General features: G+C 41.2%; 1 protein-coding gene and 1 non-coding gene across 40 annotated transcripts in view; both read left to right on the top strand.

The window, feature by feature from the left end:
• DCAF8 (DDB1 and CUL4 associated factor 8) overlaps positions 1 to 26,163 on the top strand; it is a 45,146-nt gene that overhangs the window by 11,219 nt on the left and 7,764 nt on the right. For 22 of the 39 annotated variants that reach the window (XM_071207517.1, XM_058309956.1, XM_058309952.2 and 19 more), the window contains 11 exons: positions 2,355 to 2,429; positions 4,956 to 5,629; positions 6,598 to 6,738; positions 8,519 to 8,613; positions 13,535 to 13,645; positions 18,923 to 18,995; positions 19,455 to 19,512; positions 20,030 to 20,137; positions 21,512 to 21,642; positions 25,345 to 25,464; positions 25,879 to 25,995. In XM_071207517.1, the coding sequence (XP_071063618.1) occupies positions 2,381 to 2,429; positions 4,956 to 5,629; positions 6,598 to 6,738; positions 8,519 to 8,613; positions 13,535 to 13,645; positions 18,923 to 18,995; positions 19,455 to 19,512; positions 20,030 to 20,137; positions 21,512 to 21,642; positions 25,345 to 25,464; positions 25,879 to 25,995 (1,677 nt within the window). In that variant the 5' untranslated portion in view covers positions 2,355 to 2,380. Of the gene's footprint in view, positions 1 to 1,190; positions 1,299 to 2,354; positions 2,430 to 4,955; positions 5,630 to 6,597; positions 6,739 to 8,518; positions 8,614 to 13,534; positions 13,646 to 18,922; positions 18,996 to 19,454; positions 19,513 to 20,029; positions 20,138 to 21,511; positions 21,643 to 23,080; positions 23,205 to 25,344; positions 25,465 to 25,878; positions 25,996 to 26,163 lie in introns of all 39 variants that reach the window. The other 17 variants (XM_071207518.1, XM_071207519.1, XM_058309955.2 and 14 more) reach the window with 3 other exon arrangements.
• On the top strand, positions 6,889 to 6,960 carry TRNAG-CCC (transfer RNA glycine (anticodon CCC)). Its single transcript has one exon. It is a non-coding gene; the product is annotated as a tRNA-Gly (tRNA).

Genomic DNA, 26,163 nt, shown 5'->3' with positions numbered 1-26,163 from the left:
AAACAATGGATATTGTTGGTAATGGATTGCATTGATCAAGTATGGTCCCTAACCTCTGCCTTTAAGCAGAGATTGTATTTTTTGGTGGTGAAAGAGATTGTAGACTGGTCACTGTGCTTGAGAGCTAAGGCACAATTACAGTATCCTGGCCTGCTTTAATTTGAGCACTTACTATAATTTCTGCCCTAGAGTTAAGATGGTTTTAAGGTTCTTCATTTTGGTTGAAATGTATATTGTCTTGTTAGAATAACAGCTAATCCTCAACATAGTTATATTTTATTAATGCCGTCATTTCTTGATTTTCTAGAGAAGTGGCCCCCAAAGTGGGATTGTATGTACTCCAAGGGCTATGTAAAATGCTCCAGTTGTATATAGAAAAAATATTGAAATCTATTTCTTTTTTACTAGGGAAATTATGCTTAATATTTAATGTGGATTGACTGCATGTGTGTTCTTATGTGCATACATACATGCAAGTATGTAGACATGGAGTCTGGGAAAGCAAATATGTTCTCTTGAACCTTAAGAGTCTAAAGTTCAGGCAGTCTGGGCTTCTATAGAAAGTGGTGAGAATCTGTCTTGAGAAAAGTTCTTTGGAGCTGCTTTTTCATTCTTGGGAGTGAAGAATAATGGGGTGAAAAATATGGTGTGGTAGACATTTTTTATTATGGAGGTAAGAAAACATCTTTTTCTCAATTGACCATGTATACTGGTCTGCTTATGGCTTAAGTTTTTGTTTATTTCTTTTTTGGTGGTGGTGTCTTGTTGAGGTGCTGGGGCCAGAGAGCGAACCGGGGACCTTGTATGTGGGAAGCTGGTGCTCAACCACTGACCTACACCGGCTCTCCATGACTTAAGTTTTTAATCCTAACAAAGTAGTACAGTGGGTTTCAGCACTTCGAGAGACTTTTGCAATTAATGTAGTTAATTTAAACTCTAGGTGGGAGAGAAGATGTTTATATGCTAAAAAATACAAGCAAGGACTATTGAGAGGACCAAACAAGGGCTGTGTAAACTGTGCTGTAAAAAATATTCTTATGCATGGAAGAGGGGGGAACAGCCTGCTGTAAATAGCTCCTCACTGTTTTTGTCATGTAGCTACACAAATCTGTTTTCTGTTGGCATTGTCTTGCATCTTCATGCCTCCAAGTGTCTTCCCCTCAAATTCAACTTCAGCCCTATTCTTGCAGTATCTCTGCTCCCCCACCCTGGCCTACTATGAGCAATTTTTGGGCAGCTGTCTCGCAGCAGAGGACACTTTTTACGAAGCTTGGAATTCTGTAGAGGCAGAATCGAGGGTAAGGATAAAGATGGGGCTGATTTGGCGAGAATTGTTGTGGGAAATGAAAAGGCTGTTGAAAGATTAGAGGCCAGTATGCCTGAGTACAAGGACTGGGGTCATAATCGTACTTTGTCTTTTACCATTGCCTTTTGTTCAAGGCAGTGAAAGGGCTTAACAAAATTCTGCTCTGAATAATGTTATTCTTTGCTCTTTGGAATTTATTGGAGGTAGGAGTGAGACCTTGAGAAAATGGTGACTGGCATAAAAGGCAAAAGCTAGGTACCTTGACTCCTAGCAAGGTTTTAGTCCAAAAGACAAATCTGGTGAAAGTCAGTTGAATTAGGTAAAACAATGTTTGCCATTTTATGAAATGGGTTGAAGTGGTTTAATGGAAGTTTGCCCTTTTCTTTCCCAGCTTTTACTTGGTAACTGACTGTTAATCCTAAAAAGGGGGGAAAAACAAACAAAAAACAATGCTTAGGTTCTTTCTTAAGGGTATGTGCTCTTGAGTTCTAATTCCAGTATCTTATAATCATAAATAAATATCATACCTTTAATAATTTTGAAGCTAGGCATCTGAGTGAAACATAAAGCTCAAGCTCTTATCCTGTTGATTTGTGTGTAAAATGATATTCAAAATCTGACCCACCTCTTCATGTTGTGAAGACAAGTGTTTTGCAGAATTTGTGGCATACGGCTCATATTTATAACAGGTGATTCTTGGAGCCTGGTGGGCAATGCCAAAGCTAGCTTTTTGTATTGAGTGGAGGCCCTCTGCTCATTTGATATATGCCTGCTGTTACAGGTTTTATTTCCATTCCTTTCACATCAGAAATCATTGCCAGTTACTCGGTGAGTAAGGTAAGGAGATGGTGATTGACCCCCAAAGATATGTCCCTTTATTAACACATACACAGACATACAACTGGGGTGCAGCTGAGAAGCCCCGTCAGGTACAGAAAAAATTCATTTTTATGAAAGTAACATTGCTAATTCTCCCTGTCCCTCTTACTATCTTTCCCAGGGTTAATTGTTTCCTAACTATTTCATTTTCTTCCTCTGCCAAATCTAGGCTGGCTACAACAAGCACCATTCAAGATGTCCAACAAAGGGAGCAGTGCAGATGGCAAAACAGACTTAGCTAATGGTAAGGGTCAAAATTATGGCCAAGCTATTTTTGCTATCAACAGAGATATTCCGCCTCACCAAAGATAAAGTATAGACTTGGAGTTTAGTGGAGGGAAGGAAATCTTTCCTAAGAGTGAACCCTTCCTGTGTTGATTTGAGTATAGGAAGTTACACAGGAAACACCTTGGACTGTGTGGTACTTTTGCTCCTTCAACTTTAATCTGATTGTTTTTAGAAGATTAATAAGAGAATTGTGCATCTAACAAGTCAAGTGGTTAGGAATTCTGAAAGACTGTAAAGTGGACAGAATGGGCCAACCTAGGAGATGCTGTTAGTAAAAGAGAAAAGTAAGATCAATTAATGGTGGGAACAAGGGAACTGTTGGAAAGGTGTGGCTCCCAAGTTATACTGAGATGTCCCTTTCCATCTTAGATCTTAGTCTGATAGAGATATTAAATATGAGATGAAGTTAGAATTCATCCCAACTGGAACCGAGCCTCTTTTTCTTCTCTCTCTTTCTTTCTCTTTCTCCCCTCCCTCCCCTCTTTTCCTTCCTTCCTTGCCCGTTCTACTAAGTGTTAAATCATTGAGGCTAAGGCAGGTTTGAAAGCACAATATCAAGATTCTGATAGAGTACAGCTGCTACCTGGGTTGTTAGCAGGGCTTCAACTCTGAGCCAACTTCTGGAGAAAGTAGTCCAGTCGTTTTCACATTGTGCTCTTAGGTACTTTTTGAAAAGGGGTGTCTAAACTATGTGTCTCCCAACCTTCTGACACTACTTGAACCAAAGAATTTGTGTGGGTTTTTTGTTTTGTTTTGTTTTGTTGAGGGGTTATATAAGAGTTCATTGAAAAAGAAGTACATTCCTTCAAAGATTTTCAGAAATTAACTGCTCTAATCCAGATAATTGGGTAGTAAGGTATTCCAACTCTGGATCCTGAGACATGAGTGTGGTATTAAGAGTCAAATAGATCACACCAGAGTCACATACAGCTAGTCTGCCTTTCCTAACAACTTTTACTTACGGTAAAAGGACAAAATTTGTAGTCTTTTACTTATGGTAAAAGGACAAAATTTGTAGTCATTTGAGGAAAAGAGGCCATGAGCAGTGTTTAAAACTTCCATTCCCATTCCCCTCCTTTCCTCACACCTTGACCTTAGGTTTTTGTCATTTTTGTCTAGACCTCATGTTTAGGCTGTAGAACATTGCCCACTGCCCATTGGAGAATATTATTTGGCTATTGTTAGATAGAGTACAGTATCTGATTGTAGGGCATTAGATTGCCCAAACTAACCCAGTTATTTTGTAACTCCCAACATGGAAGTCGTAGAATGTAGTGAACTTTTCTTCTCAGGCACCACTGTAGTAGTCCTGCTTTTTTCAGTTTTACTTAGGCTTCCTGATAAACTTTTGTCTCAATAAAGAGTTCCTATAACTAAAAACAGTATTAAACTCTTTAAATTTATGGAAATAAGTCAAGGATATGCTTACCAGTGAAAGGTGAGGACAATACACTCAGGTGATCACAATTCCCACTTATTTTGTCTACTTCCTTCTGGATTCCCAATGGATTTTATCCCATGATGAGTTTCATAAATGGGACTTGGGATGAAGAAACTTAAGCTGTAGAAAGAGAGTAGTAGTAGTGCTTTCTTGAAGTCAGGGTGATTTTAATCAGTTATGGCCCATTTTTTTCTAGTAAAATGATTAAGCCACCTCTTGTTGGAATTGGCTGTTCTTTTTCCTTATATTCAGTTTAATTTATTTGTCTGAAATACAGATTCCCATCCAACAGAACAGAGCCTAATCTAGTCGCAGCAGATAAAACTTTAGTAGCGTCTGCCAGTGTTCCTTCCTTCTTGAGCACTGGCTATCATCTTAGGTTGTCATACAATTCTTCTCTTGCTTTGAAGTACCTTTGTGTGTGGCTTTGATCTTTATCTTTTCAATTTCTGTCCTTTAGAAGTTTCCCCCTCAGAAGATTCTCTTATAAGCATGTGTAATGAAAACCCTTTGACCAAAGGGGGTTAATGGGCCTTTTTTTTTTTTAAAGATTTATTTTATTTATTTCTCTCCCCTTCTTCCCCATTGTCTGCTCTCTCTGTCCATTCGCTATGTTCTTCTGCGTCCACTTGCATTATCAGGTGGCACTGGGAATCTGCGTCTCTTTTTTTGTTGCGTCATGTCCATGTGTGCGGCATCACTCCTTGACAGGCTGTACTTTTTTACATGTGGGGTGGCTGTCCTTGAGGGGTGCACACCTTGTACGTGGGGCATCCCTATGCGGGGGCACCCCTGCATGACATGGCACTCCTTGTGCACGGCAGCGCTGTGCATGGGCCAGCTTACCACACAGGTCAGGAGGCCCTGGGTATTGAACTCTGGCCCCTCCATATGGTAGACGGATGCTCTATCAGTTGAGCCATGTCCGCTTCCCTGGGCCTTTTGACATGTGCTTTCTTAGACTGAAAGGGGGAAATCTTTCTGATCATTATTTATTTCCTTATTTTTCCCCTCACCTACCTGTTCCTCACTAACATGCAGGAAGCCTATCCAGCAGTCCAGAGGAGATGTCTGGAGCAGAGGAGGGAAGAGAGACATCCTCAGGCATTGAAGTGGAAGCCTCAGACCTAAGCCTGAGCTTGACTGGGGATGATGGTGGCCCAAATCGTACCAGCACAGAAAGTCGAGGGACAGACACAGAGAGCTCAGGTGAAGACAAGGACTCTGACAGCATGGAAGACACTGGCCATTACTCCATCAATGATGAAAACCGAGTCCATGACCGGTCAGAGGAAGAAGATGAAGGAGAAGAGGAGGAGGAGGAACAGCCTCGGCGCCGTGTACAGCGCAAGCGGGCCAACCGTGAACAACAGGACTCATCAGATGATGAGCGGGCCCTAGAGGACTGGGTGTCCTCAGAGACATCAGCCTTGCCTCGACCTCGCTGGCAAGCTCTTCTTGCTCTTCGGGAGCGGGAGCTAGGCTCAAGTGCCCGCTTTGTATATGAGGCATGTGGGGCAAGAGTCTTTGTGCAGCGTTTCCGTCTGCAGCATGGGCTTGAGGGCCATACCGGTTGTGTCAATACCCTGCACTTTAACCAGCGTGGCACCTGGCTGGCCAGTGGCAGCGATGATCTGAAGGTGGTGGTGTGGGATTGGGTGCGGCGGCAGCCAGTATTGGACTTTGAGAGTGGCCACAAAAGCAATGTCTTCCAGGTGAGGCAAGAGAGCAGAATAGCACCTGAGAGTCCTCAGACATGGGTGAGACAAATCTGAGCTATTTCCTGGAGTTGGAGCTGGTAGTTGTGGTAGGAATTAGACATCACAACTCCTGGCCCTCCCTCAGTTCCCAGAATGACTTAGAGTTGTTAAACACACTGTAAGTCCCATAGCAACCTTTTTATCCCTTGAACTTATAGACCATTGGAAGCTTCATTGTAGGCAGGATGAGTTCCAAATACTCATCAGGAAAGTTTTAAATATGCCTTGGTGTAGGAAGCATTCTAGTATAAGAGCAAAGCTTTTGAGCCAGATTGCCTGGGTTCAAATTCAGGTTCTTCTACTTACTAGCTGTGAAATCTTGGGCAAGCCTTAGTCTCTATCTTATAGTTCATTTGTCTGTAAAATGGGGCTAATAACACATCAGGTTATGAGGATTAAGTAACGAGAGATTAGACAGCATAGTGCCTGGTATTTAATAAACATTTGATAAATATTAGTATTTGTTACTATTCCTTGAAGATTTTGCTCATCAGCTCCATCCACCATGCTTGAAACATTTAGTTGGTAATAGTCATTTATCCCTAAACATGGTCTCTCCTCTTCCCCAACATCCTAGTTTCCTTTTTCTTTTTAGCAAATTTATGTTTATTTCCTAAATCAAGATAGATTTTCCTCCTTTGTTCCTTAATTTTTTTTCCCCTACTAGGTACACAGTCCTGGTTCACTTGAACTTGAGCACTTACTGTGTATTCAAGAGCAACTGAAATGCTGTCTTTCCTCAGGAAGTTTTTTCTCTTCCTCTCGTTAACTCGTTAGCTGACTATATGAGAGCAGGAAAGCTAAATTCCCTGTTGCCAGGCAAGAAAAGAGCATGAGTTGGGGTCGTTTTTCACATTTTTATCTTTCAAATTCTCCTTTTCAATTTCTTTTGTGTGCCCGTTGTTTCATTCTTACCACCCCAGGCCAAGTTCCTTCCTAACAGTGGTGATTCTACCCTGGCCATGTGTGCCCGTGATGGGCAGGTGCGGGTAGCAGAACTATCTGCCACACAGTGCTGCAAGAATACCAAGCGTGTGGCCCAACACAAGGGAGCCTCCCACAAGGTAAGTAAGTGCTTGTACAAAATTTTGTGCAATCTGGGGAGCAGATGTAGTTCAAGTGATGGAGTACCTGTTTCCAATGTACGAGGTTCCGGGTTCTATGCCTGGTACCTTCTAAAAACAAATAAATGGAAAAAAACAACGCATTGGAGAGGGGATGTAGCTCAGTGGTTGAGTACCTGCTTCCCATGTATGAGGCCCTGGGTTCAATCCCCAGTACCTCCTAAAAAAAAATGTGCAGATTCTCTGTGGATCTCAGCTAAGGCCTTGCTATGTATCCAGCTGTTGTTTGTTGAACAAGGTGGAGCTGATTACCTGCTTCACCTAATTCAGTTCTATGTTTTGTAGGTAAGAAGGGAGCAAAGCAACCACCCTAAACTTGGAAGGCAAACATTTGAGAGATCCCTAAAGCATGTACACATGCAGCATTCAATTGATTATACCTGGCCCCTAAACTGAGCCATTGGTTTGGAGATCCTTGGGTTCTCCCATGCCTTTCTTTTTTAAGATGTATTTATTTCTCTCACTCTCGCACCCCCCCCAGTTGTCTGTGCTCTGTGTCCATTTGCTGCCTGTTCTGTGACCGCTTCTATCCTTATCAGCGGCACCAGAAATCTGTGTTTCTTTTTGTTATTGTTACATCATCTTGCTTTGTCAGCTCTCCATGTGTGTGGTGCCATTCTTGGGCAGGCTGCACTTTCTTTCGCACTGGGCGGCTCTCCTTACGGGGCGTACTCCTTGCACGTGGGGCTCCCCTACACAAGGGACACCCCTGCATGGCAGGGCACTCCTTGGGCGCATCAGCGCTGCACATGGGCCAGCTCCACACGGGTCAAGGAGGCCCGTGGTTTGAACCGCAGACCTCCCATGTGGTAGGCAGACGTCCTATTCATTGGGCCAAGTGCGCTTCCCTCCCATGCCTTTCAAACGTCTTAATTTTACTCTGCTTGTTTTTAGAACGTCATAATAGTTCTAAGGTGCTAGTGGTTGGTTCCTCATATGTGAGTCCCAACTTTATTGCTTCTAACTCTCAGCTCACAAATAGCACTGTTTCTGGAAGCCTTATTTAGAATTGGAAATAATAGGTCATTTACTCATAGTGGCGTCTATGAGTAAATCAATTTTATCGGTACATATAAATAAAGCATACAATCCATCCAAAGTGTTCAATCACTGGTATTGGTATAATCACATAGTTGTGCATTCATCACTTCAGTCTATTGAGGAACTAAGAACTGCTTAGTCTCAGAGGAGATACAGTGTTATTACAAACTCTAAGCAAGTACGTAGGTGGACTTGGAGCATCGTTTAGAATAATAGTGAACTTTCCAGGACAGATGGCTCAGGAAGTGTGAAAATTACCTATATCTTTGTCTCTTAAACCCACCCCTAACCCACTAGGTAACAGTTTATAGAACTAAGATGTAGGGAATGAAATTGGACATCATTTATCTCCTGGAATGAGGGTGTGGAATTGATTTTATTTGAAAATGAACCTTAATATCTTCTGTCTTCCTTTGGTATTTCTATTAAAATCCCTCAGGGACTTAATTGAAATAGCACATAGACCTGTCCTTTTGCCTTTTATAGAGTAAAAATCTGTGAATAATTCACACAGGACCAGATAGAATGGGCTTGAATTATCTCCTTTTCGGGGATTTTTCTAAATCAGCTAGACTTTTCTCATGTGACCCTTCCTAAAGGTAAAGGGAATGGCCAAAATGACCTTTAATTCTAAACTTCTAAACTTTGGGAATCTTATCTTTTCTCTTTTTTCTTTCAGTTGGCCCTAGAGCCAGACTCTCCCTGTACGTTCCTATCTGCAGGTGAAGATGCAGTTGTCTTCACCATTGACCTTAGACAAGACCGGCCAGCTTCGTAAGTATAGCAGTAGTGTCTTTAAAATAACTGGATCCTAGGCCTTAAAGATATCGTGTGTCCAGGCAGTGTTCAACTCTGGTCCATCAGGATAGTCCACTTGAGCCTGTAAGAGGCAAATTATGGTTTAGGGGAATTCCTTACTTGCTTGTGGTTATTTCTTAGCAGGGAAATACTATTCAGTCTGTCTCCATTTCTGAAACAAGATTCAGTTATATTACAATGAGGGCTTTAATTACTTGATGACCTTTCACTCTCCATTCATTTGGGTGTCACTCAGCTTATCCACAAAAATCATATGATGCAATTTTTTATTACTCTACAAAGCAGCTTAGAGATATGATCATGTGTAATTTTAGTTCTGTTACATATAGGAACATGCAGAGAGTTAAATAATAAATCTTAAACAGAAATATTGATTGGTAGGTAGCTATCGTAGATCTGAATCCTATCACAGTTCTATTTTACAGGAATTTGCAACTCATGGAAAAAATATATGTGCTTTCAGTTGTGTAATATTATAGCAAGAACATAGCATCTTATTTGGATCCTAATAGGTCAGGTCTCACCTTAGGCACTGATAGTTATGTGGTCTTGGGCAAGTCATTGAACCTTGTTGAATCTCGTCATTACAGTGGGCAATAGTACCTCTTTCTCTCAGGTTTATGGGTAACTGTGATGTCCCTACCACAGTATTGGCACCATGGCTGGAAATTATTAAATTGTAACTACTATTACAATTACTTTAATTTCCTTTTTTCATTTTTATTGCTCTCTAATACACAAATATATTCTTGTTTAAGAGATTCAAATACTAAAATATGTGGACAAAATGTAATCTGTCATGTACCACTCCATAATTTTCCTGCTATTGGTAACCATTGTTAACAATTTTGAACACCTTTCATAACCATTTTCTTAGGATCTAAATGTGTACATTTATACTTTCATCCATAAGTGGAATAATTATATTTCTGCAGTTTGCTTTTTCCATGTTACAGCATTTTAGAGATTTTTCTGTGTCAGACCATAAAGCCTGCCTCGTTTTTAACAACATATATATCAAGGCGTTATTGTACCACAGGTTATTTAACCACTACCTTGTTGACAGTATCTAGATTGTTTTATTGTATCAGTCTGAAAAATTATTATAACAAATCTTGTATATCAATACCTGTTTTGGTAATGGATGGCCCTAATTTAACAGTATACAAGTAAAATATAAATTTAGGGAATAAAACCTCAGGTTGATTATTTAATATTAGAAGTTTTATTTTTAGAGAGCTAAGAATAGAAAAAGTTACCTGGAAAGTGAAAGAATTATACAATTAGTTAATGATAGAAATGTTTTAGGTTTGGGGAAAGGATAAACTGGTTACTTTTATAAACTTCAAGAGAATTAAGGTTGGGAGATGATAGATTTCTACTGGGGAAGGCAGTATAAGACTTGGTGACAGGATCTACCTAATACTAGCTAGCTCTGCAGTTATCTAGCATTGAGAAAAATCATTTACTCTCTTGAACTGAATGAAGTTTGTTATTCAGTTCCTTAGTTCTGTAATGATAAAGGAACATTTGCAAGTTTTTCAAAGGAAAAGGGAAGGGCAAAGATGAAAGAAATTATATGAGTTTGGTCTGCTTTGGTAGAGAGATGCAAAGCAAAGTGAATTCTTAATCTGTTGATCAGACCAATGTTAGGCCACAAGGATTTGGAAATCTGGTTCATGTAATTAGCAGAGAAAATGACTTTGGTAGATGACTGATGTAGGCAGAAATCTAAATCCACCATGGTTCAAGATGAAAGCCATGCTAGAAGAGATAGAAACTAAAGGGAGGAGTATAGGAGAAATATAGAGTGGAAGGAGGCCCACATTCTAGATTGGAGGAATAGAAGACAGTGAACCCTCATAAAGTTTTTGCTTTAGGGTTTGAAGAATTTGTATTACAGGCTAGAATGGGGTGGGGGGATGAACTTGAAGATCATGACTGGAAAATCTAATCTGTCCTTACCTGTAAGCTAGTGCCTGAGCACCAACTTTTATCAGAAACATTTTTGTGGAAAGTTGGCATAGGGGAATTTTTCTTTTGCATAAATATGATAGTTGAGTCTCTAGTAGCTGGCAAAATTGACCAATGTCTTAGAGAAAATTTGATATGGAACTATGGATGGAATATTCTCTTAGCTAGTGCTAGCCAGTTTGAGGTAGTCTTCAAAGGAATCCTTTGGTCTGATCTGTAATTATGTTTTCTTTTTTGCTGGGGCATATATCTGCTCATTAATTTTCTTTTTTCTTTGCTCATTAATTTTAAGGCAAGATTTGGCATATTTGTTTCATGTAGTGTTTTGGGTTTTTTTTAAAGATTTATTTATATTTTTAGCCCCTCCTCCCCCCCGCCCCAGTTGTCTGTTCTTTGTGTCCATTCACTGTGTGTTCTTCTGTGTCCGCTTGTATTCTTGTCAGCAGCACGAGGAATCTGTCTCTTTTTGTTGCATCATCTTGCTGCATCAGCTCTCCGTGTGTGCGGCACCACTCCTGGGCAGGCTGCACTTTTTTCACCCAGGGTGGCTCTCTTTATGGGGCGCACTCCTTATGCGCGGGGCTCCCCTACGTAAGGGACACCCCTTTGTGGCATAGCACTCCTTGCACACATCAGCACTGCGCATAGGCCAGCTCATTACACAGGTCAGGAGGCCCTGGGTTTGAACCCTAGACCTGCCATGTGGTAGGCGAACACCCTATCAGTTGAGCCAAATCCACTTCCCTTGTGGTTTTATATGCTACCTCCCTCTGATGTGGAAATGTTTTTAATTTTCTTACTACAATGATTAATCATTACAGGCCCTCCATGCATTTATCTCATAAGAGAATTGTTAAGTGTTTGGTGAATAAGTTGCAACATAGAAAGATGGAGCTCATTGTCAGAACCACATAGCAGTGGAGCCAGTACTTCATTTTGTTTCTTCATTATGCTTTCATAGGATAGCCTATTTGTGTGACAGTCCTTCTGAAATTCCAAGTTGCTGCGGAAATGAGATGGTTCTGTGAAAATGAACAGCTTTAAAACTCCTTCCTAAGACCTTGGTTAGACCTGCCACTTCTCCATAGCTAGTTTTGTTCCCCAAACTGTTCATCTATTAGTCATGGTTTCTGTCTTGTGTATTGAGGTGTTTGGTTTTTACTTCTAAAGACATTCATTTTCAGTGACCTCTGTAGCACTACTCTTAATGGAAAGCTGCAGCGATTTTAAAAATCAAATAAAAGTCTGTCCATTTTGCCTAGAGCAGTTCTAGGCTGGATTGACTTTGACCTTGTAGAGACAATGCTGAAATAGTTTCTTTACAAAGAAACTCATTGTCATGGTTATATTTCTTTGTTTCCATAGCATCAGAAATGAGTCAAACTGGAGCAGATGTAGCTCAAGGGGTTGAATACCTGCTTCCCATGTATGTGGTCCTGGGTTCAATCCCCAATACTCCTAAAAAAAAAAAAAAAAGTAAAACTTTAGGATTAAAAACAAAAGCTAAAGTTCAGCATCCTCTTAGAGTTTCTTGACTTCTTTCCTTTCCTGTAAATCTTCAGGGTGTAATGCTTTGATGCTTTGACTGGTTGAACCTTTAGATCTGAGGATAGTATTTACAGTGTAATCCTTAATCTAGAATAAGTTATGGCTATTTTTCTGGCTAAATCTCTCTATCTCTCTCTCCTTTCCTTATACTCAAACTTATTTAAGACATGCCTATAGACTTATTTAAAAAGACATGAATGTCTGAATAAAGTGAGAGCATATATCACTAATGTCTCTAGCCCCAGTGACTCTGGCAAGGCCACATTCCCACACTGGATCATAGTTTTCCCTAAGGTTGAAACTATCCCTATACATAGTCAACTGCCTCATTCTTCTTGCTGCTGTGATTGGGTGTTGGGTAATGATTTAGAGAAGAAACCTGGGTAGAGAGAAGAAAGTCATCACTGCTGGTGCTTTAAAAGGGGATGGAGGTAATGGGGTGAAAGGTGGGGGGAACCTGAGGTACTCAAATACATTGCAATTTCACTTAGGTGAGGCGGGTTGAACTGCCTAAACCTTGCATATAACTCCCTTAGCTGCCCTTTTGTGATTTATTTTTTGGTGCTTTTAATATTTATTTAACCCTGATTTCCATCCGTTCAATGTGGAAAAAAAAATACACAGTGGATTTGCTTTGTCTCCTGAAATTTGTGGGTTTTCCTCAGAGGTGCCTTTCTAAGGATCATCTTTCTTGTGGTATAGCCAGAAAAATAATTTAGAAATGGTTTTTCAGCCTTAAAAATGGCTATCTTGATAAAAGCTCCTAATTTGCTTCAAGTAAAAGAAGAAGAATACTGTTTTCTTTCAGATTATCCTTGTGTTGGTAATCGTGGCTTGTCACTTTTCAGTGTGCATTTGTAAAGCTGGGTTTTAAGTGACATTTTTCTGGAATCTGGGAGATAGACTGTGACCTTAAAGTCATTTTTACCTCACTATTTCTATGATTCTTCCTCCACTTTTCTCCCTGTTCCCAGGTGATAGGGACGATGTATTAATAATTAAAGGATGGGAAGACAGTAGTATTGTCTGTTTAATGACTGGCATTTATTATATTAGACTGTCATTAAACTGAGGATTCATAAGGAGTACCCTCATAGACCTTTTGCTTGTACTTCTTGAGGAATACTAGAAAATTATGTTACATAATTTTTTTTCATCCCCCAAAGTACCTTATGGTAAATGTATGTGGTGGTGTTTTTTGTCTTTTTCTTGTTCCAAAGTTTAAAAACAAAACTTTTTTTTTCCTTTCCAAATGAGTCTCCTTTATTATTAGCCATGTCTGCATTGTTCTCATTGCCATGACCATTCTGGATCTTTTGGAGAATATAATTTGTATACCTCTCTACTCTTAAAGGAAACTGGTGGTGACAAAAGAGAAGGAGAAGAAAGTGGGACTGTATACAATCTTTGTGAATCCTGCCAATACCCACCAGTTTGCAGTAGGTGGACGAGATCAGTTTGTAAGGTGAGTCTGTAATTCTTTTGTGTTTTTGAGAGTTTGAGACTGATGTATTACATACTATTTTGTCATTAATGACCAATCTTGAATTTTTACCATCTTCCAAAGAGCTTAAGCTCCTTCTGAGGTATTCGTTCCCTGTTGTAACAGTTTCTGAGGGGCAGCTTTATGTAAGATAGAGATTACCAAGTTTTAGAGAAGTTTAATGAGCTGTCCAAGGTTCCCATATAGGAATAAATCCAGTGTTAACAGCAAGTGCTGTATCACTATAATATCTTTCACCATTTTTCATGTATAAATTTTATTTATATACCTCCCTCCCCCATTGTCTGCTCTCTTTGTCCATTCGCTGTGTGTTGTTCTGTGTCTGCTTGTATTCTTATTAGATGGCTCTGGGAACCGATCCTGGGACTTTCCAGAGTGGGAGAGAGGCAATTATTCTTTTGCACCACCCCGGCTCCCTGATCTGCTGCATCTCTTATTATCTCTCCTCTGTGTCTCTTTTTGTTGGGTCATCTTGCTGCGCCAGCTCTCCATGTAGGCCAGCACTCCTGCACGGGGCAGTACTCTGCGCAGACCAGCACTCTGCATGGGCCAGCTTGCCACATGGGCCAGCTTGCCACATGGGCCAGCTTGCCTTCACCAAGAGGCCCTGGTCATCGAACCCCGGACCTCCCATATGGTAGATGGGAACCCAATTGCTTGAGCCACATCCGCTTCCCCATGTATAAATTAACACTCTAGAAACTTTGAGTGTTGGTTTCTAATTCAGAAATAGTTTGACTTGGGAGTATTTAATGGGAACTCAGGTTTTGGCCCTCACTTTTGAATCACTTTTATCTGTAGCAATATCTTTGTTACAGTGAACATCTGTTGTTACACTGTCAAGGTATGTCTTAAGGAGAACAGATATCACAGATTCAATTCCCTTATATATAAGTTAGTGTCCTTTTGGTCCTTAACCATAAACTATATCCTGTCTTTATCCTATTTGCTTATTTTAGCTATGTTTTTTTGATTGCCTGGGGGATGGATTATCAGTTTTAAATGGAGGAGGGGGGAGGATCACTAAAAAAAAGAATGGCTTTTTGCATTCCTGATGGTGAGTGAAAAACATCATCTTCCTTGATATTTGAAAGCACATTTTTATAACTGTCCTGAAATTAATTTTATAAGAATCATGGGGATAGAATAAGGTTATAGAAAATACGTACCAAAGGAGAATTGGACAGCCTTGACTCCCATTATGGATTTTTTTTTTTTTTTTTTTTTTAGTAAGAAGCTGTTGATCCAAAAGGGTTGTAGTTGTCAAAACTTTTAGGTGCTACCTTCTTCAAAGCAAACATACACTGAAATTTCTAGCTGAGATTTCCTACTTAGAGCTCTAGATTATGTGAAGTTTGTGTCTGTAGAGAATACAGCCATGAGAATCTAGATGTTTGGAAGGGAATGAAAGAATCAGCTTTATTGAAAATTGCACTTTTTCAGCAATGCCTTATTTCAAGGCTTCCACTTTCCCAGGATTAGACTGGAGCTCAAAATTAGTTTTAGCATTTCAAGCAAAGGAGAAATACTGAGATCTTCTGTTTCCTTCCTGACTCAATATCCTCTATTATACGTCACAGATTCTCAGCTGATAACAGGTTATTTTCTTGGGAAAAACATTTGTAAATTTTGAGGCACACTGATCCTGCATAATCAGGCAGCCCATTCCATACTCCACCTCTTCTCTGATACTATGCTTCTGGCTACCATTACCCTTCCCAGCACCTCTTCAGTTTGGCCAGCTAGAATGTTTTTGGATGTTCCCCTTCCTGAGTCTTTCTTTGAAAGAACCTTAAGAGCTCATCCTCTAATACAAATAAGAAAACACTTGTGTTGAATATTTTATATCATAACACCATTAGGTTTCTTTTCTAGTTTGTAGGAATTCCTTCAAGAGAATGTAAAGAAATTGCTAACTCATCCTCAAGGAAAAATTTGTCAACCCCTGGTCTTTGCATCATATCTAGAATATAGTAAATTGTAAATAAATAATTATGGGACAAAGGGAGAAGAAGGAAAGGATCTATCCCCGTAAGGAAGAAGGGCAAAAGCATTAGATACTAAGGACACAGAATAGTCTATACAGCAAAAAGCACTCTGTGGGGCTTGATATTTAAATGTTTTACTAATTTGCTGACTTGCTGAAGTTTATGATGGCTAAGTGACATTTGAGAGCAATTGATTTAGACTTAGTTTTGAGAAAAAAAAGTTTTATCAGTTGATATATTTGCTGAAGAGTAGCAGTTGGGAGCCCAATAGTCTCTCTCTCTCTCTCTCTCTTTTTTTTTGATGGTGGTGGTGGGGTGGTTTATTTAGCAAATATTTCCTGGATATTCTCTTATGCAGGTATTATAAAGTAAGGGAAGGGGAGAATACAAAAAATTTCACTCCTGTCATTCATTCATTCATTCATTCAGCTAGCATTTACTGAACTTCTGCTCTGTACTAGAAACACATTCTCCCAGACATTGTTCTGCCTTCAAGAAGCATTATTCTGGAGAAACAGATATATGAGGACTAAAGATATTAAGTAACTTACCCAATATTACTCAACCAGTAAGTAGGGGAGTGGAGTTTTATTATTTGAACTCAGGTCAGAGTGTGTGTTTATATATATATATATATGTATGTGTGTGTGTGTGTGTGTGTTTTAACAACCAGGACCGTATACATGAAAAGTGGGATGTGTGTGTTTTTTAAACAAATCAATTTTATTGGTACATATTAATAAAGCATACCATTCATCCAAAGTACAATCAAATGGTATTTGGTATAATCATATAGGTCAGACTCTTAAAAATACAGTGGGAACCATTTCATTATGCTGTGGCAAACACTGAGCATAGTGTGTTCAAGGAAGCATAGCATTGCGGTGGTGGGGGGGTGATATAATATATAGGATCTTTGAAGGAGTGGTAGGCAGTCATACTGAATTTGGACTTTATTGTGTAGATAGTACAGAATCACTGAGAAGATTTAAATGGGGACTTCTACATAAAGTATTGCATTTTAGACGTATTTCTGGTGACATTATGAGCAAGGAAATCAAATCAGAATAATACTGTGGGTGAAGTGGATGGAGCTTGGTGGTTGAGCACACACTTCACATATATGAGGTCCCAGGTTCAATCCCAGTTACCTCTTAAAAAAAATACTGTGATAATCTTGTCAAAAATGACAAGGGGTGGAGAAAGATGATATCATCAAGAAATATACCCATGGAATAGAGTTGACAGGAAAGACATGAGGTGTACAGGCGAGAAAGGACCTGATTTCTGGTTTGGCCAACTGAATATAGGGTAGTATCAAGATGGTAGATTCAGGAAGGAGGAGTAGGCTTAGAATGAATGTGGTTTTGGAAGGAGGAGAATGAGTTTACTTTTGGACTTGTTGAGTTTGAATTATTCATTGGTCATCCCATTACAATACATAGCTGGCAAGTAAATACGACTCTAGAACTCAGCATAAAGTATGGGCTGGAGACACAGAATGCTATATCTGTGTATAGGTAGTATGAATAGTTAAAGCATTGGTACTAGAAATTTGATCATCAAAGTATAGAACAGGATTTTTTTCTCTTTGAGTCTCTGGCCTCTTTGAGAATATAGTGAAAACTCTGATTTCTTCTCTTTGGAAAAGTGCACATGAGCAAAATTTTCTTACAATTCCTGGGAGTTCACATACTACTTGGTCTCCAGGTTAAAAAATTCCTAATGTAAGGGTCAAGGGAGAACTTAAGTCCAAGGCCCTGGGAAACATTCAGCATTTAAAGGATGGACAAAGAAAGATAAACCATGGATATTGAGGAATGGTTGGACATTAAGGAAAAAAGGTGTTTCAGGAAGGAGAAGCCAGCCATGTTAAGATGGGTAAAAAGGCCTGAAAAGTATCTTGTTGGCTTTGGCAGTTAGGTTTTACTGATGGCTATAGTCCAAGAAGTTTCATTGGTGTTAAACGTGAGGACCAAAGCCAGATTGGGGTGGGTTGATAAGTGAAGAAGTGAATATATCGAATGTAGATTACTCTTTAGAGTAATTTGACTGCAAGGGGAAAGAGAGAAAAGCAATGGTAGGAAAGGACAGTTAGTAGATAGGCTTTTTATTTTTATTTTTATTTTTATTTTTTAAATAAAATGCGGTTCAAACCCCGGGCCTCCTTGACCCGTGTGGAGTTGGCCCATGCACAGTGCTGATGCGCACAAGGAGTGCCGTGCCACTCAGGGGTGTCCCTTGTGTAGGGGAGCCCCACGCGCAAGGAGTGCGCCCCGTAAGGAGAACCGCCCAGCGCGAAAGAAAGCGCAGCCTGCCCAGGAATGGCGCCACCCACACTTCCCATGCTGCTGACAACAGAAGCGGACAAAGAAACAAGACACAGCAAATAGACACAGAGAACAGATTGGGGGGGGGGGTTTAAATAAATAAATAAATCTTTTTAAAAAAAAATGCGGAGACAGATGAGGAAGAGGTTGAAAGTGGACTAATCAGTCAAAAAGGTCCCTGAAGGGAGGAGATGAAGAACAGCTGTAAGAGCCTAGGCTCTGAGATTAGAGGAGACTGATGAGTGAGGAGAGAGCCTGGATGTGTCTTGTTCCTCACTGTATTCCCAGTACCTAGCATAATACTTAACCTAAATTATATATGTATCATAAATATTTGAATGGGTGATTAATTTAGGAAAGCTTAGATTTGGAGGAAGGAAGGTGAAGGGAGTTTGCTTGATGGGAATGAAGGAAGGAAGAAGTGTTCTTGAGGAGAAAGGTGGTGGTTTATCATAGTTATTATGTGACATGAGGGGGAAACTGGCCAAATAAAAGGATTTCAAGCAGAGATTGAAGACCCACTGGTTTATATTAAGCATGGTCTCTGCCCATGAGTAATAAACCCTGTGGGGAGATAGCATACTCATAAAAAACTCTTTCATGTTAGTTTTTTCAGTGAAAATAAGCAATAAGTGATATACAAGTTGAGAGGAGAAATAAGCCGCTTCAAACTGATATAACTGAGGATTGCCACTTGAAATAGGAAGGACCTGGTTGAAGGAGTTAGGGTTTAGGAAAGGATTGAGGAAGGAGAACTTTCAAGGTAGGAGGGAGAGCATGAACCAGAATCTGGTTTGAGGAAGTTTCCTTTATCTGTCCATACTTCCAACTGGCTGCTGTTCCTCTTGCTATATTGAATTGCAGCTATTATAGGGATCAATGTGTAAGTTCTGACATTTTCTTTGCTTTTTCCACTGCAGGATTTATGACCAGAGGAAAATTGATGAGAATGAGAACAATGGAGTACTCAAGAAATTTTGTCCTCATCACCTGGTAAGATTCATGAAGGGCCAGTAGCTTCAGGCTTCCCTGACTTGCTCCCAAGGCTGCCCCTGAACTTGATATGATGAAAAGCTGGACTTTGGAGTCAGACACCTGGATATAGATCCTGGCTCTACCACTTAACAAGCTTTGTGACCTTGGGCAGTCACTTTACCTCTCTTAACCTGTTTTCTTATCAGTGTAATAGAGAGTGCTAACTGCCTTGTACCATGATTGTAAGGCCTTAATGAGATAATGTGTATTTAAAACAGAAGACAACCAACAGAAAGCCCTAGGATGCTCTCCCCTGAGGTGGTCACATTTCCTTGCTTGTGCTCCTATCTTTGTCTGTCTTTCTTTCTCTCAATCTCTGGGAGAAGATATAAGGGAGTTTGAAGGAAAACCTGTTTCCTAAAGATGGTATGACAATGGGGGGGTGGGGCATCAGTCAGTATCTGCTCCTTATTGCAGGTGAACAGTGAGTCCAAAGCAAACATCACCTGTCTTGTGTACAGCCACGACGGCACAGGTACGTGAGCAGGGCCCAGCTCCTAGGCTGGCATGCCCCCTTTGTCTAGGGAGCTGCTGAGCCAGTGAGGCATGTGCCCTCCAGAGCTCACCACTGTGCTATATAGCTCCAGGTGGAGCAGCTGGGGAGTAGTTGCTGATGGTGAGCACGTAGTGGGAGGATGCAGCAGATGACCCATGGAGATGCCAGGTACCACTTGCAGAATGATGCAGGTGATATTTGGCAGGGCCTGTCCTGAAGCCCAGGCTACTTGCCTGAGCAGGTTCTTGTCTTTGACTCATTCTAGAGTTAATGGGTATGATCTTCCAGAGCATTCTGCTATCCCTGGGTTGGCAGTATGTTCCGAGCCTGCCCTAGACAACCTGACTTGCTTGCTGTTCCAACTGAGTAAGATGGGTGCTATACCTGGGTGTTAGGAGGGGGCACTACTGGCAAGAAGCCCCACCCCAACCCCCAGCTCCTGGTCCCAGCTTTTTTTCAGCCTTTGCCTTCACTGCTGTGTGCTTGTTCTTGGCAGAGCTTCTGGCCAGTTACAATGATGAAGACATTTATCTCTTCAACGCTTCCCACAGCGATGGTGCCCAGTATGTTAAGAGATATAAGGGCCACAGAAATAATGCCACAGGTGAGGCTGTCTTTCTAAGTTTCCATGGCCCAAGTCAGTTTGCTTGGAGAACCACAGTGTCTCATTCTGGTTGTGCAAATATGAACTACCTGAAGGAGTAGGCTGTCACTCTGAGCAGTGAGAAGTTACTCACAGTTGGGCTGGAGCTTTCATGGGTCTGCTATGCCTAGGAGAGAGAAGGCTCAGGTGCATCTCTCACCATTGTCGTGATGTTGCTTCTAATTGGCTTGGGCATAAGGAAAACTAGACTGGCCTTTTTTTTTAAATGATGCCACAGTAACTTCAGGATAGACACAGAACAGACAGAAAAGCTGTTAGGAAGTCAGGTAAAGCCCTCTTTAGAATTACCTTAATATAGAGGAGTGAGCTTGTATCTCTAGGGAGGGTGGAGGAAATGATTCTTTTGAGTGAGGCAGAGGAAGATTTCCAATGAACAACCCAAATTACAATGAAGATTGGGTTTTTTCTTCTATGTCTGTGGTCTCCCGGACTTTGCTGCACATTGTAATCACCTGTCAATCTTTTAAGATACTTGGTTCCCACCCTCATACATTCTGATTTAATTAGAGTGTGATATAACTTGACAATCAAGATTTTTAAAAGTTCCCAAAGTGATTCCAATGAATACAAAAGTTGGGGAATCACTGTCTTTGGTTGTTGCCACATCTAAGATAGCTGTCATAGTTTTGACTTGGAGAGAGCATTTGGATTGTTTTTGTTTTTCTTTTGAGCTGGTGAGAAGGGAAGGAAAAACCTATACTTGAATCTCATTCCTTAAGCAGACAAAAGAAAGGATGAGAGTCTATTGGCAGGTGTAGAACTGGTCATAGTACTTGGGACTCCTGACTTCTCTCACTAACCCTTGAGGGTAGAGCCTTTTTCAGAGTCCTCATAGCAAGCACAATTTAGATGCTTCTTACAGGAAATTGTGGCACATACCTCCATCATTCTCGGGTGCTGGTGACCCAAGAAACATTGAACAAGGTACCAGTGAAATATACATACAGGAATCCCTTCTCAGGAATAACCCAGAGGAAGGCATTGGTAAGACCTGTTGATGCCCAGCAGGATGCAAACTAATCAGAATGAGGCTATACTTATGGGACTACAGATGTCTTAGCCCTATAGAGTTCTTTGGAAGAACATAAATAATTTCTGGGTCTGGTGTGATTGTTCTTGTAACTATCTGTTATACACAAATAACCCCTTATGATTTGTTTGTTTGTTTGTTTGTTTTTTTTTGTAAAAATGAGAGGGATTCTTTAACTCTCAGCTGAGTTAGAGTTTGTGAATAACTTAATTCCTTGTGCAGCAAAGATATATAGGCCTGATGCCAATCCTTATGTGGTTTGTTCCCCTCATTTATCATTTCAGTAAAAGGCGTCAATTTCTATGGCCCCAAGAGTGAGTTTGTGGTGAGCGGTAGTGACTGCGGGCACATCTTCCTTTGGGAGAAATCATCCTGCCAGATCATTCAGTTCATGGAGGGGGACAAGGGAGGCGTGGTGAGTATGGTGTGCTGGGCTGGCTGGCTGGCTGGCTAGTATCTCCAGTCATTAAGGTACGTTTTAGCAGGGCCACTGAATTCTCACTTTGACATCATAATACCGTGTCTTCTTTGAGGTCCAGTCAGCTAAATTAAAAGGTAATATATTCTGACGGTGCTCAGGTTTTTTCCCTGTCTTCTATCCCTGTGAAGCACAATTTATTGAGAAGACAAAGGGATCTTAGGGAAGATCCTTGTCTAAGTGAGATGATATGTCTGTAGGCATGGGCCTTTTCCAAAAGGAAAGCTGTAGAGTTTAGTACACTCTTCCTACATAATGCCAAAGATGTCTTCATGTCTCATCCTTTAGGATAAGGGTGTAGTCATCCTTGACTACATCCTGGATCAGAGGATAAAAGCTTTAAGGAACATTTTTTGGACAGTTGAGAAAATCAGAATATAGGCTGATTAGATAATATGGTATTCACTGTTAAATTTATTTGGTGTGATTATAGCATTGTAGCTATGTAGGAGAATATCCTTGCACCTGGGAGATATATTTTGAAGTATTTAGAGATGAAGTATTAATGATTATATTGAAGTAGGTAGAGACACATATAATGTACATATACATACAGGGATAGGAGAAAGCAAATGTAGCAAAATGTGTTTTTAAAAAAGAGTGACTAAACTGCCAGCTATATAACCCACGAGCATATGACTGTACTTTGAATTCTGCAGACGGCCTCTTTGGAGATTAGGCAAAAAGGAAGAGTGAGAATCCTGAGTTACAAAGAGTGGTCAGCTCTTCAGATGTATCTATCTAACCATATCATATTTTCCCTTTTTGAGATCCAGAATTAGGAAGGATTTCAATAGCTTTCTAAGGCAAGGTGTCTGGACCCCAGAAGTTAAGAAAGAGACAGTTCGGGAGATTTAGATTCTGTTGGTCTCCTAATGTATTACTGATTTTTACTCTAAGGAACTGCTGAGACAGCTTGGTCTTGCTTCCTTTCCATTCCTTCTAAGCTGTGGGAGCTGCAAAGAGCCCAGCCATATCTTGAAGTTTATCCAGAGAGAGGTTTTAGAATTTATAATAGTTCTTGCAGTCAGGATCCCATTCCTTGTGTGTTTCTTGCCCTGGTGTGAGGTTATTTTATATTTTCTTCTGGTTTCCTCTAAATTTTTGGGACCTGGGACTTGTATAGATCCAGGACTTTTATGGCCCACATCAAGAGGAGAGGGGGCTAGAACTTCAAGGTATGTCTCATGCCTCCCTGCTTCATTTCCTACTCTTTCAATTAGGACCTCTAGAACAAGTGCCCCCCCCTCATCTGTAGAGAACAAACATTAGAGTCCTATTGAGAATTCTGTGACAGGTACATAGTCAGAAGGCAGTCACAGGGGCCAGGGGATCCTTTCTTGATCATAAACTATTGTTTTGCATTCTGTTCCAGAGAGATGCAGAGCTGAATGCCCTCCCCCAGGCCAGCACTTGTCCATTCTCCAAAAGCATTCTGCAGGCCAGTTTGCTTTCTGCTCAGCCAATGCCAGGGTTTGATGCTTAATCCTGGTGCTCAGGTGGGGAGCTTGGGATGGGTGGGCCCCAGGCCTGAGATTTAGGGATCATAAGAGTGAGGGACTAGAACAAGAGGTATAGAGTTTGCCCTGAAGTGAGAGTTCCAATTTCTTCTTGCCTCTGTGTAAGCTGAATGATCCATGTGGTCCTCATTTTGCTCCCTGTTGTGTTTTTTTTTTTTAATCCTAACCTCCCAATATTAGAGTCTTTAGGTACCAGCTTCAGTACAGACTCATAACAAGTTTAGATTATAAAGTAAAATGTTAGAACTAGAAGGGATCTTAGAGATGACCATTCACCTTGCCCCGGTCTCCTGTTTTTCACTTGGACTGTAGTCCTGTCTTTGTTCCCACTGAGCTTCAGACAGACAGGGGTGAGGGGTCATGCCAAAGGATACCTCCTTAGTCTTCCAAAAGAACTTTGCTGCTTTTTCCCATTCCCTACATTCTTCTAGCCCAGTCATCTTAAGGCCAAAGCCCTTTTCTCTGCTCAGGCATTATTGACAGGATAGGTCCTGGTATTTAGATAGGTCTAATAAAGTGACCAGGTACTCTGGCCCAGAAGTTCTGTCAACTCGCCCTGCAGGTTCCAACTCAATTACTGTATGTAATTGATTTTGTTCCTCTTGCCATTGGCTTTGTCCTTAGTCTTAATTTTCAAGGAATTGTTCCCCTATGCTTTTTCTATTTGGGCTGGCATGTTCAAGCAGAGCTCAGAGTAGAGATGAGGCAAAGACTTAGAAATGGAGGAATAAATTCTGGCTGTGTGTGTGTCTGTATATGTGTGTGTAAGTCATCCCATATCCTTTGATAATTTTCTCAGGCTATGGAGTCTCTGTCAAATGCCTCTTTATATCTAAGGTCAGATGGTAGAACTTCTTTCTGACTGCCAAAAAGAGCCCAGATATGACCTTTACAATGAGCTGATACATGTAATCGGGGGGCAAGAGAGGGAATCAGGATTCTACTAACATAGACTTAATTTCTGCCTTTTTCTGAATATTTGTTTATTTGTAAAATTTAGAGGCAAAGAATGTTGGAAGTCTGAGTCAGGCCTTATTTTCCACACCTACCCCTGGCTTTTCCCACACTACTTTCTGTATGTGCAGGCATGGCAGGGAAGATTGGTCAGAGACAGCAGTCAAAGGCTTTTTGCCAGGGGCTTTTTTCCTGGAGCCAGTCTTGGACTACAGGGCAGCTGCAAGGCCAGATGGGGTGAGGGGAAGAGTGGCTGGGACTACACCATCTTCCTTCTGGGTTCCTTTCTTACCTTTCATCTAACTAATGTCTCCAAATGCTTTGGAGCTAGATCTGGGACCAGTATTTCCAGTGGGTGTGGATGCTGCTCTGCCCTGTGTTAGGGAAACAGATGTTTCCAAGTTAGACAGCAGGGGGCATAGGTACCTTTGGATATAAGGAAGCTGTCTGAACTAGAAGGCCAGCCTGCCTTCATTTCTCCTGCTCAGTGAATTTACCCAGAGGCTATCTGAGATTGTGGTTGTGGGGGCTCCAGGAAGCTGCTTGCTGTACCGTGCTGCCCTAGAGCTGAACATCCTGTGCTCTCAGGGCAGGTAGCACAGGCTCCTGTCCCCTGGGATATGCAGGGTTCTCAAACAGACATGAGCCCCCACCCCATCCCCCAGCTCAACCTCTTCTTTCTAGCCTATTGCTTCCTCCAGTTCTCGTAAACAGTGCCAAGTAAATGTAATTGTTCTCTGACTCTTCTCTGAGGGTTCAGTGGCAGCTGCTTTTTTCCATTTTTTAAAATTTATTTGCCACTTGGTAAAAGGCACTAAAATGACTTTCCGCCTCAGTCAAATTGGAACTCTTGGACTCTCCTGCCTTCTTGTGAAGCCAGCAGTAAGATGGGCCAGGCACTTGCCTACCTCTAAAGTTATGTCCAGGGGTGCAGGCACCCCTGACTTAAACTTAGGAAATGGTGGTTGGGCCTTGTCTTACACCCATTCTGTGCCCAGTGTTTCCTCCACCCCCAGGGCTCTTTGGCCTAGGCTAATGATGTGTGGGCCTGCCTTTCCAGCAGCTGCCTCAGCCGTGATTGAGCAGTTGTTCAGCTCAAGGTGAGTGGTTTTTTAAACCTTTCTCCCACACAACTCAGCCTGTCTTTTTCTTCCCTCCTGACCAGGTAAACTGTCTTGAGCCCCACCCTCACCTGCCTGTGTTGGCAACCAGTGGCCTCGACCATGATGTCAAGATCTGGGCGCCCACAGCTGAAGCTTCTACTGAGCTTACAGGGTTAAAGGACGTAAGTGGCTGACTGCAGAAATTTTTTCTTTCTACTTATCCACATCCTGTTATGATTCTTCATTATCATAGAAAGGAATAACTTGCTACCCAGTTCTTTAATGGACTGCTCTAATGCCTTCCTCCACATTCCTATCATTGCCTTTCTAGGAACAACCCCAGTCCAGGGGTTCTAGGAAGAAACTTTGAAGTTGGTCGAGTGAGAGTAGGGGATATCTTTAGGAAAATCATTCTACAGTATTTCAAAGCCTCCTGCCTTCTCAGTGGCTGAACCTGGGGCATCGTGTTCCATTCTAGCTCTGCTTCAGCTTATCCTCTCTTAAGGGAAGCTTTTATTGGAATAGAACACCAGCCTTTCTGATCAGGTCCAGGGTTCCTATTCATACTCAATTCCCCATCCCCTTTGGGGTTCCAGGTGATTAAGAAGAACAAGCGGGAGCGGGATGAAGATAGCTTGCACCACACTGACTTGTTTGATAGTCACATGCTCTGGTTCCTCATGCATCATCTGAGACAGAGACGCCATCACCGGGTAAGCTGGGGCAGGAAGTGAGATCCCAAGGGTAGTAACCCTCTCAAGTGGGCTCCAGAGTTCTAGTACATAGCTTGTCACTTCTTTGGGGGAGGTATGAGGAGGTAGTCTTCATTGGATTTTCTTATCCATTATTCCCCATCCCCATCAGAGCACTAATGTAGCCTG

The sequence above is a fragment of the Dasypus novemcinctus genome, chromosome 13 (genome assembly GCF_030445035.2).
Source record: "Dasypus novemcinctus isolate mDasNov1 chromosome 13, mDasNov1.1.hap2, whole genome shotgun sequence".
Lineage (NCBI taxonomy): Eukaryota > Metazoa > Chordata > Mammalia > Cingulata > Dasypodidae > Dasypus > Dasypus novemcinctus.
This window is presented reverse-complemented; position numbering and strand designations above follow the sequence as displayed.